The sequence below is a fragment of the Tamandua tetradactyla genome, chromosome 3 (assembly GCF_023851605.1).
Source record: "Tamandua tetradactyla isolate mTamTet1 chromosome 3, mTamTet1.pri, whole genome shotgun sequence".
In the NCBI taxonomy this organism is placed as follows: Eukaryota; Metazoa; Chordata; class Mammalia; order Pilosa; family Myrmecophagidae; genus Tamandua; species Tamandua tetradactyla.
In genome coordinates this window covers 38,387,071-38,406,712 of record NC_135329.1, presented here as the reverse complement: position 1 = coordinate 38,406,712, position 19,642 = coordinate 38,387,071, and the positions used below count along the sequence as shown (strand labels likewise).

Here is a 19,642-nt window from a genome sequence, read left to right as displayed (position 1 = left end):
ATTTCTGCTATTATTAAAGTCTCTCAGCAAGCATCTTGCGGCATGTCTGGATTGATGTTCACTAATTATTAAAAACTTATTTGGACATTTCCAAAGGTAGATGACATTTTGATAATTTTTTGTAGTGCCTTAAGCCTATTTACAACTAGAACATTTAAGCTAAAGGAACTAATAAATAAAACCGCGTGTACTATAAAAGTTGTTCCCTTTTGCTGTGTTTATTAATCATTCTAATATACTGAGCATTTATTAAATACAAGGTGCTTATCTAGGTCATATTTTTTTTCTCCTGTAAAATGAACAATTTTCAGTATATGTCTATCCATATATGTCTGTTGCTTTTGCAGGGCTTTTGATCATTTTTGCTATACTTAATTATTTATTTTAGTTTATTGTTTTGATGAATGCCAATGATACCATTCTCTATTTCATTTCACGAATATAGATTTCTGATGACAGTTTTTTTATTCAAATGAACTGCATCCAATCTTTTGGCTCCATTTTCTGAGTTTTCAATTCAAGACATTTGGTGATAAACCACTGGTGCTTTATTTGCTTAAAATTGGTCATATTTTCTAATTAGTTGACTTTACAATATGGTGTGTTTTTCTGTTGTTCAGATCTGTTCTGGTTAAGAATGCATCCAAGTTTTTCTTCAGAGGAGGCTGAGTAGATTGAATCTGCCAGAAATCTTTCAATATTACACAGCAAGTCTGCCCTGTTGTTCCTTCTATTTCTATCACCCCTGAGAATTGGTTCTGCTACCTGCTTCACTGACCATAACACGAGCCTGCTCTTTGCTTGATGCAATATCATCATTATTATTGTCTTTCTTTGCTTTCCTCTGATATTTATTTTTATATAGACTCCACTGAAGAATCTTAAAACATTAAGAGCTAGAGCCCCCATATAGATACTCACGCTGGTTACAAAAGAACCCAAAATCAAAATTGGGAGCACTTCCTACACATATCTAGGACAGAATTTATGCTTCAATTATTCACACATCCTTTGATTCATTTACCCAAAAGCAATTTTAAGTACCTTTTTATATCTAGAAGTATACTGGAGGTAAGGATAAGAAATACTTAGCATGCATTCTTATATTTAGCAGAAGATGTGCCCTCCATGGGCTCATTACGGAACAGAAAACTCTCATGGTCGAGCGCACTTCAGATAAGCTCTTAATACAGAAACTATCTGATAATATGGCAAGTGCTTCAACGTAATGTTTTTAATTGCTCATCAACATGACAGATCCTATCCAAAAAGGACAGTAAACTCTTCTGATATGCTGAAATATAATTTTTATAGTACATTTTAATAAAGAGCTGTAAGTTTGTGGATTTTGAAGTTTTGGGGGAAACTGATTAATTTTCTTAGACCCATATAGGGAAATACATTGTAAAGTTAACAAAGATAAAATGTACCTCATATTTTCTCTTACAATTCTTTCTACTAATTGAACTCACATTTTTAAATGATATATAACAAATAAATTATAAAGTTTACTACTGTAAATTCATTTTTGTTAAATCATTTTCTCAAATTCTTATAATATAAATTTGTAATTTGCTCACATGAGGAAGTTTTAAGGAATAAATTCCATTTTAATAGACCCAATAGGAAAATATTTAGTTTAGGATGTTTTATTATTTGGGGGTTTTCTTTTCCTGTTTGGTTATAATAGGGGATGGTGTATCACAAACAAAAATGGAAATCTACCTATCTGGTGACTAAAGAAGAGAGCAATGATTTAACACCCATAAAATCAACAGACATGGGTTGAAAGAAATAGAGAAAGAGGTAACAGATATTTTACCTATTTTGAAAAACTGAGATAAAATGAACAAATTTAATTTATTTAAATTTAATCATCTAAAAGAGAAAAATTAGAAGAAAGTAAAAACACATTTTTAAACAATTTTTTCAAGTTATTAAATTTTTCATCCCCCAAACCATAATTTATTTTTAAAGACCATACATTTGGGAAAATGACCCCTACTTTTCTTCTTTCAGCTTTAACATTTCTTCTCCACTGGAGAGAGGATTCCTTTCCCTAGACATATGAGAATTATTCAGCATTTTACAAAATGAACAGATACAAAAGACTTTCTAAAGAAACTTTTACAATGAAAACATTCTTGATACAAATTAATTTGCACACAGATTAAGCTGATCACAATACCTTTAAATTCAATGTCGAATCCTGAGAAACCCACAGATGCATCACTTCGAAATGCCAGAAAAAGACTATTTCCACTGCTCTCTATCCTTTCTGGGGCTTGTGAGCCCTGAAAACTCCCAATTAGAGGACTATTTGAATCCTCCCCTTCATAGATGTGTAAAAAATCATAACTGGGCTCCATATTGAAACTAAACAGAGAAAATATAATGTATTTAGTATATATCTCTTTTATCTTCCAGAAAACAGTCTTTGAGAGCACAAAGTGATTATATTTGCCTTTGTGTAATAACTATAGAATTAGGAAAGTCAAAAAGTTAAATATAACAACAATTCAAAAAGGGTAAAAAAATCGACAAATGCAATAAACATCAATAGCATTTACATAATGCATTTGATATAACAAAAGTTGAAGATAGCCATAGGGAAATGAATCATAGCAACATAAATGTAGCATCTCTTCTCAGTACCCATATAATTGCCAATGAAATGCAGTTTGAAGGAATTAGATTCAAAAAGGATAACTCCCACTAATATTTGTTTTTATATGAATATTTTTAGGTTACAAAATAGGTATATTCAGTATTATTATTTTTAATTTTTAATCTCCCTTTTATTTGTTCATTTGTTTTTAACTTTAAAAAATATAACTGTCTCTACTTGTGTAGACAAATCTGCCAGTAATAACAGGCTCCTACTGTCAAGGAGGCAGAGGTAGACTACTTCACTAATGTTTATTTTAATTTACTTCTCTCTCTCTCCTTCCCTTTCTCACTTTGTCACTCTCCCTCTCATCAATTTTAATATACTGTCAATTGCCAAAGTGTCTAACAATAAAATCCCAAATCTCTCAAGAATTATACCCCTTTAAATGTCCATACCATTTGTGACATAAATCTAATAGATTCTGTAAGTTAAAAAATGTACATCCTCTCAAATGAAGACAGACCTTGATTTAGATATCTAAGACCTTGAGGTGTTCAGACTACAACTAAGAAGTTGGAAAGAGGTATTAAAATAATGCATTATGGCAGGCCCTACACTTTTTCTCTGATCACTCAGTCAGGCTATTTTGTGTCTCTCCATTCCTGTCCATTCCTGTAGCTTCCTCTCTCTTCCCCTTCAGCTGGTAGCATATCTAAGTAAAGGAGATGGACAGAGTCAGGGGATTTTATAACTGTCGAATGTGCTATTGTTCAAGTAGTTTAGATTGACGTGGAGATTCAAGGAATCAAAAAAGAACTTCCTTGGAGTCAACATAAATATCAACCCAACTCTTAATTATGCTGTTGCATTTCACTCCCACTGATGATAGCATACCGATCATTAAAAAAAGTTGTGTAAGGTTGCTTAACCTATTTACTTGAGAAGTTCACTCAAGTTAGAAGTGAAAAAAGTAACAGAACAGAGCTACCCAGTATAAAGGGCCAAAAGGAATTGTATCAACCAAGTAGAATTTGAATGAAATAATTTTATTTAGAACACCTTATAAAGATGCTATTTGAGGTGATCATGCTGTATCGCTAAGACTTAGCTTAGCTAATTATTCTTGATTATTTATTGAACACTGGAAATATAATTTGGCATAGAAAAGCATATATATATATTTTCTTTTTTTCATGCAACATAATCCATGTATAGAAATCTGGAGTAAAATTTACAGTGCGTATAATTCCATTTGTCAAATCTTGTCTTATTTCTATCTAAACCAGGCGCACATATCAAAAAAGCCACAATAATAAACCAAAGTCTGACCAAATTTAAACCAAATGTAATTAGAACATCAGCATCATCCCACAGTCTAGAGGGGCATGTGGTGAAACATCCTTTCCAAAGATACCAAAGAACAGAATGTGTCCTAGGTCATATGTTGAAGATTTAATCAAGACCTCACCCCCATAAGGATATGTTCAAGTCTTAACCCCAAGTCTTGTGGGTGTGAACCTATTTATAAATAGGTTCTCTGAAGATGTTATTAGTTAGGATGTAACCAATTAAATGAGGACAGCCCTAATCCAATATGGATGAAGTCCTTATAAGCAAAGGAAATTGGACATGGAAGTAGAAGTCAGAGAAGAAGAGAGAGATTTCCATGTGACAAAGGCTGAGAGGTATCTAAAAGCCAAAGACCCCCAAGGATTGCAGCGAGCCAGCACCAAAATGCTAGAAACTCTAGAAAGCATGGCCTGATGATACCGTGAGTTTGGAGTGGTAGCCTCCAAAACTGTGAGCCAAAGATATGGCATTCTTTTTCATAGAAACCCTGACAAATTAAGGCATCATATAACTATTTGTCCTTATTGTTAGTAATACCAGACCCCATATCCTGCCCCAAAAGGCACATGTGAATTTGTCAAGTACTTTAAACAGTGTAGCTTGGGCAGTCCAGTTTGACTTATTAATGCTGGCCACTGCATTTAGACAGTTTTCCAATCACAGAGGACTTCTGGCTACACTCCTCCCTATTAAGTAGGCCATATTTATTAAGGTCCTAGGATAGCTTTCACCTGAGCCCACTCAGATTACCCAGATCACAATGGAAGTAACAGATAGGTGATTTTTCTGGCACATTGTCTCGGCTAATGCTTTATACAGTCTATGAAGGACAATTGAGGCTTTGTAGATCAATCTTCATCCCCAAAGCTGTGTAAAATGCAATGAATAAACATTTTTTATAAAATTGCCTTATATATTTCAAATGAGTTGTACTTTAGGAACCTTCATAATTAGTTGCTTTGACAATGGTGGGTAGGAAGCTCTTACCTGTAGGGATATGTGTTCACTAACCTTTATTTTTTTAATCTATTTTTAATGCTTTTCAACAATTGTCTCCTGGGTTTAATTAAAGCACTACTAGAATTTAGCACCAACCAAAACAAAGGAATAAAAAAAAAAACAAAAAAATTATCCAAGCATATAGCCATCAAATGTTCACTGGTTTTGTGTAGTAGCTGGGTAAGTTAAAAAATATTCAGCATTTAGCATTAGTACATCAGGAATTGATGGCTTATCAAATTACTTAAAATTGAAAGTCATACCAAAAGATGGAAAGGAAGTATAACAAATAAGATATCAGTGGCTGAGAGAGTTCAAATAGAGTTGAGAGGCTACTCTGGAGGCCACTCTTACCTAAACTTGAGTTAGGTGTTGCTGCCTATTATAACTTGCCAGACCCCAACCAAAACATTCCTGCCAATCCTAAAGTACACCAAGGGCAATATACACGATTCTACAAAGGTTCCATGTACTAGGATAACTTTCCAGAAACCGACAATCTATAGATGGTTCCCTGGACCAGATAAGTCCTGAAATGCAGAGGGACCAGCCTCTCCAGAACATCAGCTAGTTCCATCCCCTTACCCTGTATTATTGACGGGACCTTCCAACATGAAAAAGTTAGAATGGGCATAGCCCAAATACCCCTAAAGAGTGGAAGAAAGATCAAACGTGATGATGGAGTTATATAGATAAGGATAGGCTTAACAGATGAGTATGATTGCTGAATCATTTTACTGATATTTCTTTTAGTCTCCAGTACCTTAGAGCAACTAGAAATAAAAACCTAAAATCACGGAATTATAACCCAATCCAAACTCTGAAATCTGTTCTATAACTAATTATTATACTGCGCTTTGAAATTTATTGCTTTTTTGTATATATGTTACTTATCACAAAAAAGAAAAAGAAAACAGAAGGAGGAATATAACAAAGAAAATAGAATCTAATGAATGATTATGACTGCTGAGTTATTGTATTGGTATCTCTTTTGTTCCCCAGTATCTTGGAGCAGCTAGAAAAAAGAATGAAAAATTGTGGATGTGTAACCCACACCAATCTTTAAAATCTGTTCTATATAACTACTTGTGAAAATGTACTTGGAAATTTATTGCTTTTTTGTATATATATACTTCATAATAAAAAAAAAAAGTTAAATTTTTAAAAAAAGTTCCAGGAAAGATGAAAACACAATCACAGAAATTGAAGGTCTTAGAGGTTTAAAAGCACATCAGGAGAAGAAAGAGAAAGTGAACAGCCGTATCTAGGACTTGGACGTGGATACAAACTTCTTAATAAAAGGAAACTCGTTCAAATGGCTGGTAAACAAAGAGAACACTTTGCCCTTATAGGTAAGATATTAGTAGAACAGTCTCTAGGACTCATCTTTTAATACAGCACATCCATTTCACTCCAAACTCAAAATAGAAATTTGGGAATGATCTCAGGATTTGACAAAATGTAATTATATATTGTAATATGATAGTTAATATAGATGGTAAGTATGATACATTTATAGAATTTTAAAAAATAAAATAACCAAAATATTGAACATTTTTCATCTACAATAGCAGGAGGTTGTTAGCATATTTTTAAAGACTGATATCTAGTAATTCAAACTTTAAAATCAATGGAATTTGGGGGAGTTTTCATTTTCAAAGTTCTATCAAGTCATTTCTACCCCAATAATAAAACAGCACTAATATTGGGAATATCCCCCAGTATATGCTATGGAGATGAATTAGTTATCACATATGTACAGTAATATGAGACATTAATGCAAAATTATACTAAGTGTATCTATACCACTTATTTTATTACTTTTCTTCAATATTATGTAAATCAAGCCTTCTCATATGGAACACACCATGTGCAAGATAAATACTATTTAAAAGTAATTCTTTGCACATCATGTGTACCCAGCACAAGTAGAATGTCCCAAGACATAATAACGTATCTCCATTTATGTCATTTTGCAGCCTGATGTATCTGCTAATCACAAAATCTAGGACTTAGAAATAAAATTGAAGACTATATGAAGTGAGAAATGAAATGATTTTTAAAATCCTAGTAAAAAGGTATTCTACAAGATATGGTACCTTTTGAATATCAGGGCAATGACGAAGTCTGGATTTACTTTTATTCTCCAGTCACATTCTTTTCCAGGAGGATATGGTTGTGGGTAGTTAGGCGATAAGATAACACCTTCTGGACCGGTCAGATTCCCTCCACATGCAGCTGTCAGGGAAGAGGAAATGTTAGGAGGGTGAAAAATGCTGGTCAGTGTGAAATGAAACATCACAGAATTCTTCTGGAAAAAAAAAGGCTCATTCATTTGTAATTTTCCACTCAACAGTAAATATCTAGATGAAATTTTAAGTCCCAGGAAGTCTGAACATTTTTCATGCAGTTACTAATGCATTTTATATAATTTATCACCCCCTATTTAGGGAGGATTTTCAAATTTCTAACAAACATAAGTTGTTTCCTATAATTTTAAACTTTACCCAATTAAAATAATCAGACTCCTTTTTAATCCCCTGTAGTCTGCAAAACACACATATACATGCATACACACAAAATCACAGGGGAACAAAAAGCATCACTATGAACATCATTTTATGGTCATGTTAATTCTTTTGTCGTTTTTCTGGGTTTATGAAATCATTGCCTAGTTTTCCTGGAAAGTCTACTTCACATAGTGTAATGATCATCTAACTTTCATTCATTCTTTTACCTCCAAAGCCTACCACAGCCCCTTGCATAATAAGTCTTCAGGAAATGTCTGCTGAATGAATGAACACATGTTATATCATGTATCTTTTCACAATCCGCAATCGTATGTAGGGCTTGCATTATTTTCTTCATATTTGAGAACAGTCACAGTGTCTTTAAGAGACATTTAAGTTATATTCAGTAAAGGACCAAGCTGAAATATTAAGCTCTAAAAATATATTTTGATCACAGTGCTTAATATATTATTATTAGAATCAAGAATTTTACATGGCAATTACAATTTAGATTTTTTTCATTCATCAAATTTGAATGGAATGTATTTACACTAATATCAGTAAGATGATAACTGTGAGCTCAATGCTGTTAAAAGTAAATCAGTTTCTGTTCTTGAACCTCAAAATGTTTTGGACTGTTTCATTTGTCAATTAAGAGTTTTCTTACAATTTATATCTCATGGAAAGTTTAAAGCACTGGAAAATTGTTAGGTACACACACATTAGTTATATGTTTAAATATGTTATTATTAAAGACTCTTCATTTCAAATGCTATGATTAGTCACCAAGTCATTTTCAAAAAGTAATATTCATCCCCCCCCATTAAAGCATATTATTCTTCCTTTACTATGATCTTTCTTCCACATTACTCATCATATACGCTATTAAAAAAATGAATAAGTAGAGAGGAAAACGCCCTAATCAGTGATTCTTTTCCATAAAAGATGACTTTTTGGTAAATGAAATGAAGGCATATGTAAATATGGTCAAAATACATGCTTTACAATTTTCTGTGATGGATGTGTCTTTAAGTATATATTTAATTTTCCTGAAAATGGTATTTTTCATATGAACATTTTAGCTAATATCCAGCATATTATGTTTGTATTATAATTTTAAAATTTGATCAAAAGAAACTAAGAATAACATTACAGGAAAAATATAATAAATACATATAATTCTCTCAGTAAAAGTAATATGATGCAATTTTCATAAAATTATTAAGACCATATTCCCATTATTATCCAATGCCATTTTATTCAACTATGTGGAAACAATTGTTTTATAGACTTTCAGAGGACAGTACTTCTCCTAGAATTAATGGTAGATGCTGGCTGTGTTAGGCATAAGGAGCACAGACACGTTGGGGAGGTAGTGCTAATACAGAGGAAGAAGGCACTTAAAGATCTGAGAAGATTCTACTCCATGCAGCTTTTGAAAGATGAAAAATGACAGATTCAGGGCACTGGCTACAGGGTGTTGCCAGCAGGAAGAGATCAGAGACAATATTTAAATATTGATTTGAAAGAAACAAAGGGGAAATCTTGCCTTATTCAAACAGATCCCAACAGGCCCTTTCAAATGAGACTATTTAAAAGCATTAAAGTGGAATTATGTAGCACTGTCTTGCCTTGTGTGTTCGCTCTTTTGGTCTGGTATTCTTCATTTTAGCATCATTAGGATTTTTTTTTTTTTTGAGGTGCATCGTCTGGGAATTGAACCCGGGTCTCCCGTTAGCATCACTAGATTTTTAATTAGAGAGCTTGCAAAATATTTGGATGCGGGGAAGTTTCTTACAGAGAGCATGAACCTCAAATCTGAAGAAAAATAATACATTTGCAATTTTAATGAAGAGATGATGTTCATTTAGTCCCCAATATAAATTGTCCATTTTTTCTGTAATATAAAACCTATGGATATAGGTGGGTCTGGTTGCTAAAGAAGTGGTTATTCAATCGCACACAGGGATTTTAGTTTGTCCTTGCAGCTGATGCTCAAGACAGCTGAAGTGCTATTTATTTTCTTTTCTACAGATCTGATTATTTAGTTGCTGGTCAAAATTAGATAACTAATAAATTAACTAACAAAAGACTATAGATTGGTTGGGAAAATGGTCAGATTTTACAATTGTTTAAATTAATGCAAAGTGAGAAACAATGTCTAAGAGATTAACTTGAAGTTATATGAGTTTTTAATATATTTCTCCATGACCTTGAATAAAAGGTAAATGGCAGGGGTATGAAGGTGGGGGTGGCATAGGGACGGGGGCCTTTCCTACTTTAAAATAGGCCAATAGTTTAAAATGATTGTTGCATTTATAGGTAATTACTCCATTTCAAAAAAGAAGGGTGCGAAAATCTTGCAAGTCTCTTGATGACTCAGCTTGAAATAAAATGCACGACTACGCTCATAAAAGTTATAAAATGTAAATGCAGCACAAAACATTAAATAAACATGGATAGCTCTCTGACAAGGCTGAGAATGCTAATAAGCAGAGCTATCAAATCTCATCTATCTTCAGAATACTATAAATATCTTGGAAGAAGTTGAAAGCTGCGTATCATAGTTCTATGGGACCACTGAGAATTTCCAAACTGCTGTGTATATCACAATAAAAGTCATTTTAAATTGCAAAATCCCCTCAAGGTCACCTTATCCAAAATGACCCATTAACAACATGCATATTATTTCCTTTTCACTTCCTCTCTTCACAGAATAATTAAATTTTACACTTTTTTTCAGATTGTTAGTAAGTACAAATTAAAATGCAACAGTTCATTAGATAATAAATTTTATTAATGATTCTCTTTTAAATTAAGATGAAATATTCCAAATAAGTATTTTATGGTGAAATATTTAATCGAATGAAGAGACAACTTGCATGTAATTGCTATTTTTTATAAGAAGTATTTGTTGCCTTAAAACCATATTTGTGATAGAAATCTTGGATCGTTATTCAACCCAGAGTCTGAAAAAATGATTGTTATTGTTTTTAATACCATAACCTTTTAATACAATGGTCTTTTAATAAGGTCAAACTAGAAACTTCTAATGAATTTCAGAAATGTTTCTCTTTTTAATCTTCATTTTGACATTAACAATATAATTTCTTATTTTCAGGATTCATTTTAAGATGCTACTGGTATTATAGAAAAGACATCTAAAATAAAGCGGGTTCACTTCACAGTGCCTGCCCATGCCAAAAAACAAAACAAAGCAAAACAAAACAAAATGAAAAGAAAGTATTTGTTAGTGAGTAGGTTTTGCTTAAGGGCATATTTCTATATTAAAAATGAGAATAGAAATGATAAGTTTAGGAGTTTCCACTATACAGAATTTTACATTGTAGTAATTTGATTGGCCCATATTCTTATAAGATTTGTTGAGGATAGGAAATGTTAAAGGTCAATTACTGTAACATTAAGTAAACTACTTTTTACATTTCACTAATAAAATAAATGTCAAAATATTATAATAAAATTTCAAATATAGTCTCAGAGACTGGGAGTGCGTGTAGGAAACTCTTGAGAAATATTTCTGAAGAAATAATACATCTACAAAGCATTTTTAGTGATAGCATGCATTCATTTCCAAATATAAAATTTATATTTTCTGTTACATAATACCTATGCATGTAGGCGGGTCTGGTTGCCAAAAAAATCGGTTATTCAATTGCACGCAAGTGATTTTAGCCTGTCCTTGGAGCTGGTACCCAGGGTCACACTGGAATGTAATCGTATCTCCAGGCTCTCTGCTATCACCATAGCGGGTACCATTTTGAGGCATCCCTGGATCATTGCAGGTTGATGCAATCGATGCTACAATGAAAGAAAAAGAAACAAAAACACCAGGTCAAATGATTGGACACGTTGTCTCTCCACTCCTATATGTCTGATTACTGTCTTGGGTTGAAACATCCTTCATTGATATAATGTATCATTTGTTTAAATGAACAGACAAAAATAATTCCTTTTCCCAGATAAACATTTGTTAACATTCACCTTGACAATGCTTACTTTTAGCAGATTTTAGCAAAGACTTGTGAAAAATGCAACCAATTATGCAATATATTGAAGAGTTGTATAAGGTTACTTGGCACACATACACAAATACACACAATTTCCTTATTAAATAATTTTAAATGAAAACAGGTACCACAAGTTGAATGATTTAATTAAAGGATTCTCAAGGAAGCTTAAGTAAAACCAAACAGGAAAACCTCCCTTATTGTCTAGTCCTTCAAAGGTGACACCCAGTCACATGATCTTTGTTGATGTTCTAATGAGAGCAAACTAGAGGAAAACTGGTACATTTTAACTAGGATATCACAAGTCCCATGGGTAATAACGTTCTGGGAAAATTATCAATAACTATTTTTCACCCTCAAAAGTGTTGCAATTTGCACAATAAATTAGATGTTCATCCTAATTTTAATGAAAACTCTGATAGTGTTGTCCCTCCCTCTGATGTTAAATCCACAGGAGTGATCCTAGTGCTAGGAATCTCCAATTACTTCAGTAGTGGTATGCACAAGAGGCTTTTATGAGAACTTTGAGCGGATGGCAGGAGCCTTGTCACAGGAGGTCCCTGCAATCATTTGTCAGACATATTATAGCTGCACCTAAAATCTCATCACATAGGCAGCTGCCATCCTTGCTTGAGCCCAACCAGTGAAAATGTTCTTGAGTTGGATGTTGAACCAGAGTTCTAAATCCCATCCTCACCACTGAAGTGGAATGGCCTGAGGAAATAATGACTTTCTCCTAGTTTTGAAGCCACAATGTATTATGAAGTATGTTAAAAAGTAGAAAGATACACCTGAAGACCCAAAACATCAAAGTTTTATCTTTTTTCATTTTGAGTTTTAACTATAATAATGAGCTTTCTTTTCTTTTCTGCTATTTATGGGATTATGATAATAAAGATTACTTTATCTCTGAGAACTGCTCTAATGTATAGAATGTATGATTCAGTAAGGAAAAAAAGATATAATAAATAGTATATTGCCCATATGCACATGATCATTATGTACTTTTTAATATTTGCAGATTTTAAGTAATGAGTAATTTGTATGTATGCATGTGTGTGTGTGTGTGTGTGTGTGTGTGTGTGTGTTAGAATTCTGGAGCACTATTATGAATATGGATAGGTGAATGGAAATAATTTAAGTAAAAATTGTTAGGCTACCCACAGAAAAAGCTCTGTGCTGTTGAAGGATTTGTAACCTAATAGGGGAGGCAATGAACAAGCAATACAGGACAAAAGACAGTGTTAAACTGAGCAGATTAAAGAATAGACGTCCCAAGACAAAGTGATCTATGGTAAATGAATCCTATGGTTGAAACTGCTTCAAATCAGAGCTGTGATCAGTAGTCAAATGACTTAAGTTCACCTCATTTTCTAATCAGCTCAATACAATGAAAACACTAACTATTAAGTCTGTTGTGAAGATGAAGTGTAATAACTTGCTAATTTATTGTCTTGCTATTTTCCAAGCTAATTGAGAGCTGAAATGCAATTTCTCCATTCATTATTTTTTCTCTTTTTGGTTTTTATTAGATATTGAAATATATACACATTTATCTACAATGCAATGAAAACAATTTAAAATGAAGATCAGTGTAATCACCACTCAGTGTAAGAAGTAGTACATTGTCAATACATTTGAAGCCTCCCTATGCCCTTCCCCCATCTCACCCTTTCCCTTCATCCCAGATGCAATTACTATTCTGAATTTCGTGTTTATTATTCCCTTGTTTGTTTTATAATACCATATATGGATGAACTCCTATTGTAGCCATATATGTATACTCCCTTTTGAATTTATATAAATGCCATCACGCATTATATAAATGAAACAGCATGGGTTCTCTAATGATTTTTTTTTTTTTTTTGCTATGAATTATGTGATGGTCAGATTCAGGTGTTAACTTGACCAGGTGATAGTGCCCAGTTGTCTGGTCAGGCAAGCACTGACCTAGCTGTTGCAAGGCTATTTTGTGGCTGGTTGATAAACCAGAAGCCTGACTTATTAAATTATCAGTCAGTTGATTGCCTCTGTGACTCATTACATCTATGATGAACTAAGGGCATGTCTTCCATAAAGGGGAGGATCCAAACAGTTGGATGTGTTTCAATCAGCTGAAGACTTTTAAGGGAGAAGAGAGAGTTTTCACTGCTTCTTCAGCCAGCCAGCCTCTCCTGTGGAATTCAGCAAGACCCTTCATCAGAGATGCCAGACTTGCAGCCTGCCCTAAAAATTTTAGACTTGAGGATCCCCATGGTTGCCTGAGACACTTTTAAAAGTTTCATATTTGCAAAGGTCTACTGTTGGGTTCTGTTTCTTTAAAGAATCCTCACTAATACATATTATGTTTCTGAGAGTCATCCAGGTTTACACATGATGGCTTGGTATATTCATTTACATTTTTGTATAGTTTTCTCTGGGCAAATGTAACACAACTTGCCCATATTCCCGATGATGCATATTGAGTCATTTTCACTTTTTTGCTCTTACAAAGAATATTGCTGCTATGAAAATTCTTGTACATATTTCTGGTATACATTTGCTCTTTCAAACTAACTGTGTTCATACTTTAGGAATATCAGTTTCAAACAGTGTGTAGCTGAATTTTTTTTTTTTAAATACATGTTTTTATTTTTTTATTTATTACATGGGCAGGCACTGGGAATCGAACCCCAGTCCTCTGGCATGTCAGGCAAGCGTTCTTGCCTACTGAGCCACCGTGGCCTGCCCTGAATTGTTTTTTATTTCAACGTAAGAAATTTTTCTTAATTTTAATTAGACACTTTAGTGTACTTTTATATATTTTCTAAGCTAATTGAGGGCAATATTGTTTTGGATATTTTGGAGAGGTTTGTTATGCACCAAGAGTTTATACATATTAGGCTTACCGCTACATTTGGTTTTATCTCTAACATCTTACATTGTGCTTTCCATGTGTCCCATTTTTTCTAACCTTTTTTTATATATTGATCAATTTTTATTTTCTTGTATTTTTATTTTAGTGGTTTTCCTTGAAATTTTAACATATATTCAAGTTTAATATGTCACCCACTTCAAAACCTTAGAACACCTTACTATTGATTGCTCCCTCCCACCTGTCAAGTATTTTAGTTATTGTTTTTTATAAACCCTATAAATTAGACATTATTGTTATTATTTTGTTATTGTATACCCTATAGACTAAACAATATTATTGCTTTATACAATTGATAGTGGTTTATATTTATCCACATATTAACTTTATTTTATTATTATTTTCATCTCAGATTTTTTGTATGGCCTAAATTACTGACTTCCTAAAGAAAATTCTTGAAAATTACCTACAGTAAGGATGCATGATAGTTTTGGATAATTGTTTACAAATATTCACTTCTTCTCCCCTATTTTTATGGGTGGAGCCTAACACTTTTATTAGACTTAAATATGTGACTTTCACTGCCCAAATGCAGATGTGATACCAACAAAGGCTTGAGCTTATGGTAGCGGTTTACCCTCTCACCTTTCTGTTATGGCCATGATGAGGACGTGCCTGTAGATCTTAGAAAAGATGCACATGAAGAAGAATTGCCCCCGTAGACCTGAAAAACTGAATCTGGAAACAGACTACTCCATGGTCTCAGATACAGTCAATGCCCATACTTTAAAATAGAATTGTTTCAGCTTACACACATTAGGTTGAATGTTTTGGAGAGATTTATTATGCAGCAAGAGCTAACTGATACAAGGCATGTGGTGGTAAACTCTCTAAAGTTGTTTGTTCTATCCAAAAATATGTTTAATTCTCCTTCAATATTAAAAGATACTTTTACTGAATTTATATTTCTGGGTTGATAGTTGTTTTTTACTCAACTAGCAACACTGTAAATGTACAAATCTACATTCCTGGCTGGTTATGTTTCCCTACCAACTTGCAGTCTGGCACTCCTTTCTTTAAGCTCATCTTTCTGTATTTGATGTTCTAAAGTTTCACAATTGTGTGTCTATGTATGAATTTCCTTTCATTAATTCTGCTTAGGATGTGTTGGGATTATTGAATTCTTGAATCATGCCATGTTCTTATTCTGGAATTTCAATCAGATAAATGTCTTTTATCCTCCATATATTAATCTTCCTTTCATTTATAAATCTTTTTAATCTTTGTTCTACCAACCGGGTAATTTTTGGGTCCTAGCTTCCTTTCCTAATCCTCTCTTTCTCTGTATCAAATTATATTAAATCCATCGTTAAGTTTTTCTTTTATTATGCTTTTCTTGTAGTTATAATTTCTTTTTTCAAAGATACTTGGCACTTCATACAGCATGTTATTTACCATGCATATTTTTATTCTCTTTTAGTTTTAAACACATTAAATACATTGTAGTCTAAATCTGATAATTCTAATATCTTGTGCAAATTAAGATGTTTGTGATTTTTAAATTTGAACATCCTCTCCCTTAGAATTTTACCTATGACAATTCTTTGAAGACTGCTTTGAAAGTACAATCACTCAGAAAGGATCTAAATTTTATCTTACTATGTTCTTGGAATACTGGAAGTCTTTGGTGTTTTTAAAATAAATTCTCAATTTGAGGCATTTTGACCACAAAGATGTTGTGAATGCACCTTTAGAAGAGTTTTAACCTGTTTTTGGTTATTAGTTTATCTACACATTATATCCCTCAATGTCTTATTTCCTTTTAGAGATATTTAAGTTTTCTTGGTGACCCATTTACTCTGTGTAGTTAATGAGTTTATGCTTCATTTCCCCTTATACTGAGTTTACAACTCTTTGAAATTCAAGCTGTATGAGGAACTCATACTTTCAACATCAGAAAGACATTAGACTTTTTGTCCTACTCTCTGAGACTTACGTGACTCTCAAAATGGGAGATGAATATCACCAAGTATCAGTAGATTCCCTCAAGACAAAGTCAACTTCTGAGTTTCATTACTAGTCTGCCTTTCAACTTTTACATCAAATTGGGGGGCTGTGAGGATTCCCCATTTTCTTTTAGGCTCAGTGACTCATTTTCAAAGGTTCCTTACCCAACACCTTCAGCATAGTTACAACAGATTGATATTCAAAGTGTGTAGTTTACTATAATACTGGAAATTGAACCCCCTCATTCAGTTATATCTTAATCATAAACCATAATATCTTACACACCATACTTGCCATATTTATCCTTGTTATTATCAATACTAGTGTTTTGAATAGAGGTATTTCATTTGGAAATACAGTTCCCAGAGGACATCAAGAATAAAGGAATTTGGGAATCAAAGTAGTATTTCAATAAGAAGGAGCAGGAATGTCATTTCAGAATCACTTCAAAGAGATTTTTTAACATTTTTCACTTTTCTCCTATCAACAGCAAAGAGGAGAAGATGGAAAACTTGGGGCACCAAGCATATCATTCCAAAGGAGTAGTATAGCCGTGGAATGCAGGATAGATTAGAAGACACCAAGCTTATAGTTAGATTGTCATAAATATCACACACATAAACTAAAATCATGTAATTCAATCACCAGAATCATAACTCATACTAGCCATCATCTAGACACCAAAGTGGTACTTTTTTTTAACTAGTATTTTATAAGATATCTTGAATTTGCCATTTGAGAAATGTTCTCAAAGAAGAATTTGAGACCTGCCTGTGCTTTATCCTCATTGGGACTCCTCTGGGATTTAGGAAAAAGTCCTGAACAAATCCTATTGCACTTTGGCAATCTTATTCATTGATCTGATTATCACTTCTTAAAAGAACATTTACCTTTTCCTCAGGCAAGTGGTCACATGTATAATTAAATACTCATTTCCAGGTAACAATTTCTGCCACAATTTATACCATATTAAAATAATTTAAAGAGAAAAGTTTAAAAGGCAAGCCAAGAAAATCATGGATCTGAGTGTAGCAATTTTTAAGACCAAAATATGTTTTTTATTATTTTCCTTTCCCAAATTTTTACTCAACATGCATTAAAAACAAAGATGCATAATACCCAATAAAGGAACTTCACACAAGATAAAAATTTCAAATAACAATAGGCTTTCAAAAACTCGTCTCCTATAAAACACTTTTCTGGGAAGTATTAACAGGTATCTGATCCAATAAGATTAGCAAATAATGCATATTCTAGCTCCTTCTTGGCGATTCACATTGCATATTAAAGATTAAAAGTTCAGAGAACTCTCAAAGAAAAGAAAACCTTCCTTTTCAGCGCTTAATCCAGGGTACCCTAAATTTCTATAATCATAAGCATATAGTCCCCAGGAAACTTCTTAAAACTCTGCAAACAAAGATCCTTAGAGCATCAGTAAATGAAACACTAGCTTGCTTAGATGGTTATGTGTCCTTTAATAGTATGCAGCTTCACTCATTTTTGAAAGTACAGTTTCTTAAACTTCCAAACCAAATTTTCATTCATAATATCTATAATAATAGAGCACACTATTGAAATGTTAAGTATCTATGAAGTTCATGAGTTCATGTTGCATAATAAACAGAAATGCTGCATCTACATAACCAGTCAATGATTTACCAATTACATGAAAATGTGAATTGCAATATATACGTTATTATGGAGTATGTGTATATTTGTATATATATCAGCAAAGATTATTTGGGATGATCAGTAAATCAATAACTAAGGTTCACTTGAGTTGCAATGAAACCCCAACCCTTACTCTTTCCTTGTAAAATTATAAAATAAAGATAAAAGTCCCTAGAGGTATACAGATTGGGGGAAAAAAGGCAATAAGAAGGCTCAAGGGGGAAAAAACAATGTTTAAAATGCAGTGGGAAATAAAAGGTTAGGTCTTTGAAATAAATTAATTATTTTCTCTGGTTTTGAATTGTGAAAAGATGCTGCCTGGTCAAGGAAATAAAACTTTTTCTAAGACTAACGCAAAGGCTACCAAAGAACTTAAGTTAGGGTCAGAAATTGCTTTTTCACCTTCAGGGTCATAACAAATTTATTCATGAGCATGCACTCATATCTCTTTTATGATCATATACTTTTATATGCCATAACAAAGTTTTTACTCATTTTTCTCTTAATTTTTTTTCTCTAAATGGGACTTTGGTGCTCTGAATCTCTAGCTTCTTGCCATAAAAAAGGAAACAATATTTTATTCACAGCAGTCTTATCTCCCTATTACCTTAGAAAAAGAAGGTACTGTTCTTGAAGTGATGAATATTGTTTATCAATTTCCCAAAGGGATTCCCTGAAACAATTCAAGACACAAAGACTTTCTGCATGCCCATTAGTATCTAAGGGAATGTCTACACTACTTATCCACTTTAATCCAGAACCATTTCACTCAACTTTGAACAACTCAAAATGCGCACAAATCATCACATAAGAGTTGTGGCTCTGCCTTTTGTTTATAATAGACAGTTATAGAATTACAAAACTATAGTACAATAAGCTGCAATGAACACAGATTTCTTTTCAATTAGATAAAATTCATAACACTAAGGACCCTCTGAAACATATGTGTATTGTATACAAAATTCTGTTCTTTCATATTTTACCAAAATATAAATCAAGCATTTGGGCAACATCCTAAAAGATGCACAAAGTCCTCCTTGAGTGCTTTTAAAACATAATATATTTATTGAATGCACAGCTATATGATACTGTGAGGCAGTGATTGTAAAATTTGTATGATTATACGGTAGGTGAATATAGAATATATCTCTATAAAATTGAATTTTTATATATATACACACACATAGAGAGAGAGAGAGAGAGACTATTATTCATTCATACAAGATAACATACCTTGATGGATAAAATATTTCTCATAAATACAGAAAAGTATTAAAAATGAAACCAACATAGTATTTACAGAAGCAGATATACCTAATACTCAAATTGCAACCTGACCCTATAAATATAACTTGTATCATTCACCATATTAAGGAAAGCTATTATGTTTAGAATGAGGCTTATTATGTGTAATAGATGCTTGTTAGATAATAGGAATTATACTGGGTGCCTGGTGAAACACTTTTTTTTTCCTTGGTAAATTGAGAAACTATTTCTTATTATTAGCTGGTGTTCTCAGAGTCATAGAATGTAACTTGAGTGAGTCCGGTGAAGGGCGTAACTTTACTATCCCTGTTTTGAGAGGCTGTTCATAATAGCCAACATATGTGCC

General features: G+C 32.8%; 1 protein-coding gene across 1 annotated transcript in view; it reads right to left on the bottom strand.

Moving 5' to 3' along the window:
• CSMD1 (CUB and Sushi multiple domains 1) overlaps positions 1–19,642 on the bottom strand; it is a 519,811-nt gene that overhangs the window by 320,844 nt on the left and 179,325 nt on the right. The window contains 4 exon segments of the mRNA XM_077151716.1: positions 2,113–2,115; positions 2,189–2,376; positions 7,060–7,198; positions 11,098–11,289. Of these exon segments, the coding sequence (XP_077007831.1) occupies positions 2,113–2,115; positions 2,189–2,376; positions 7,060–7,198; positions 11,098–11,289 (522 nt within the window).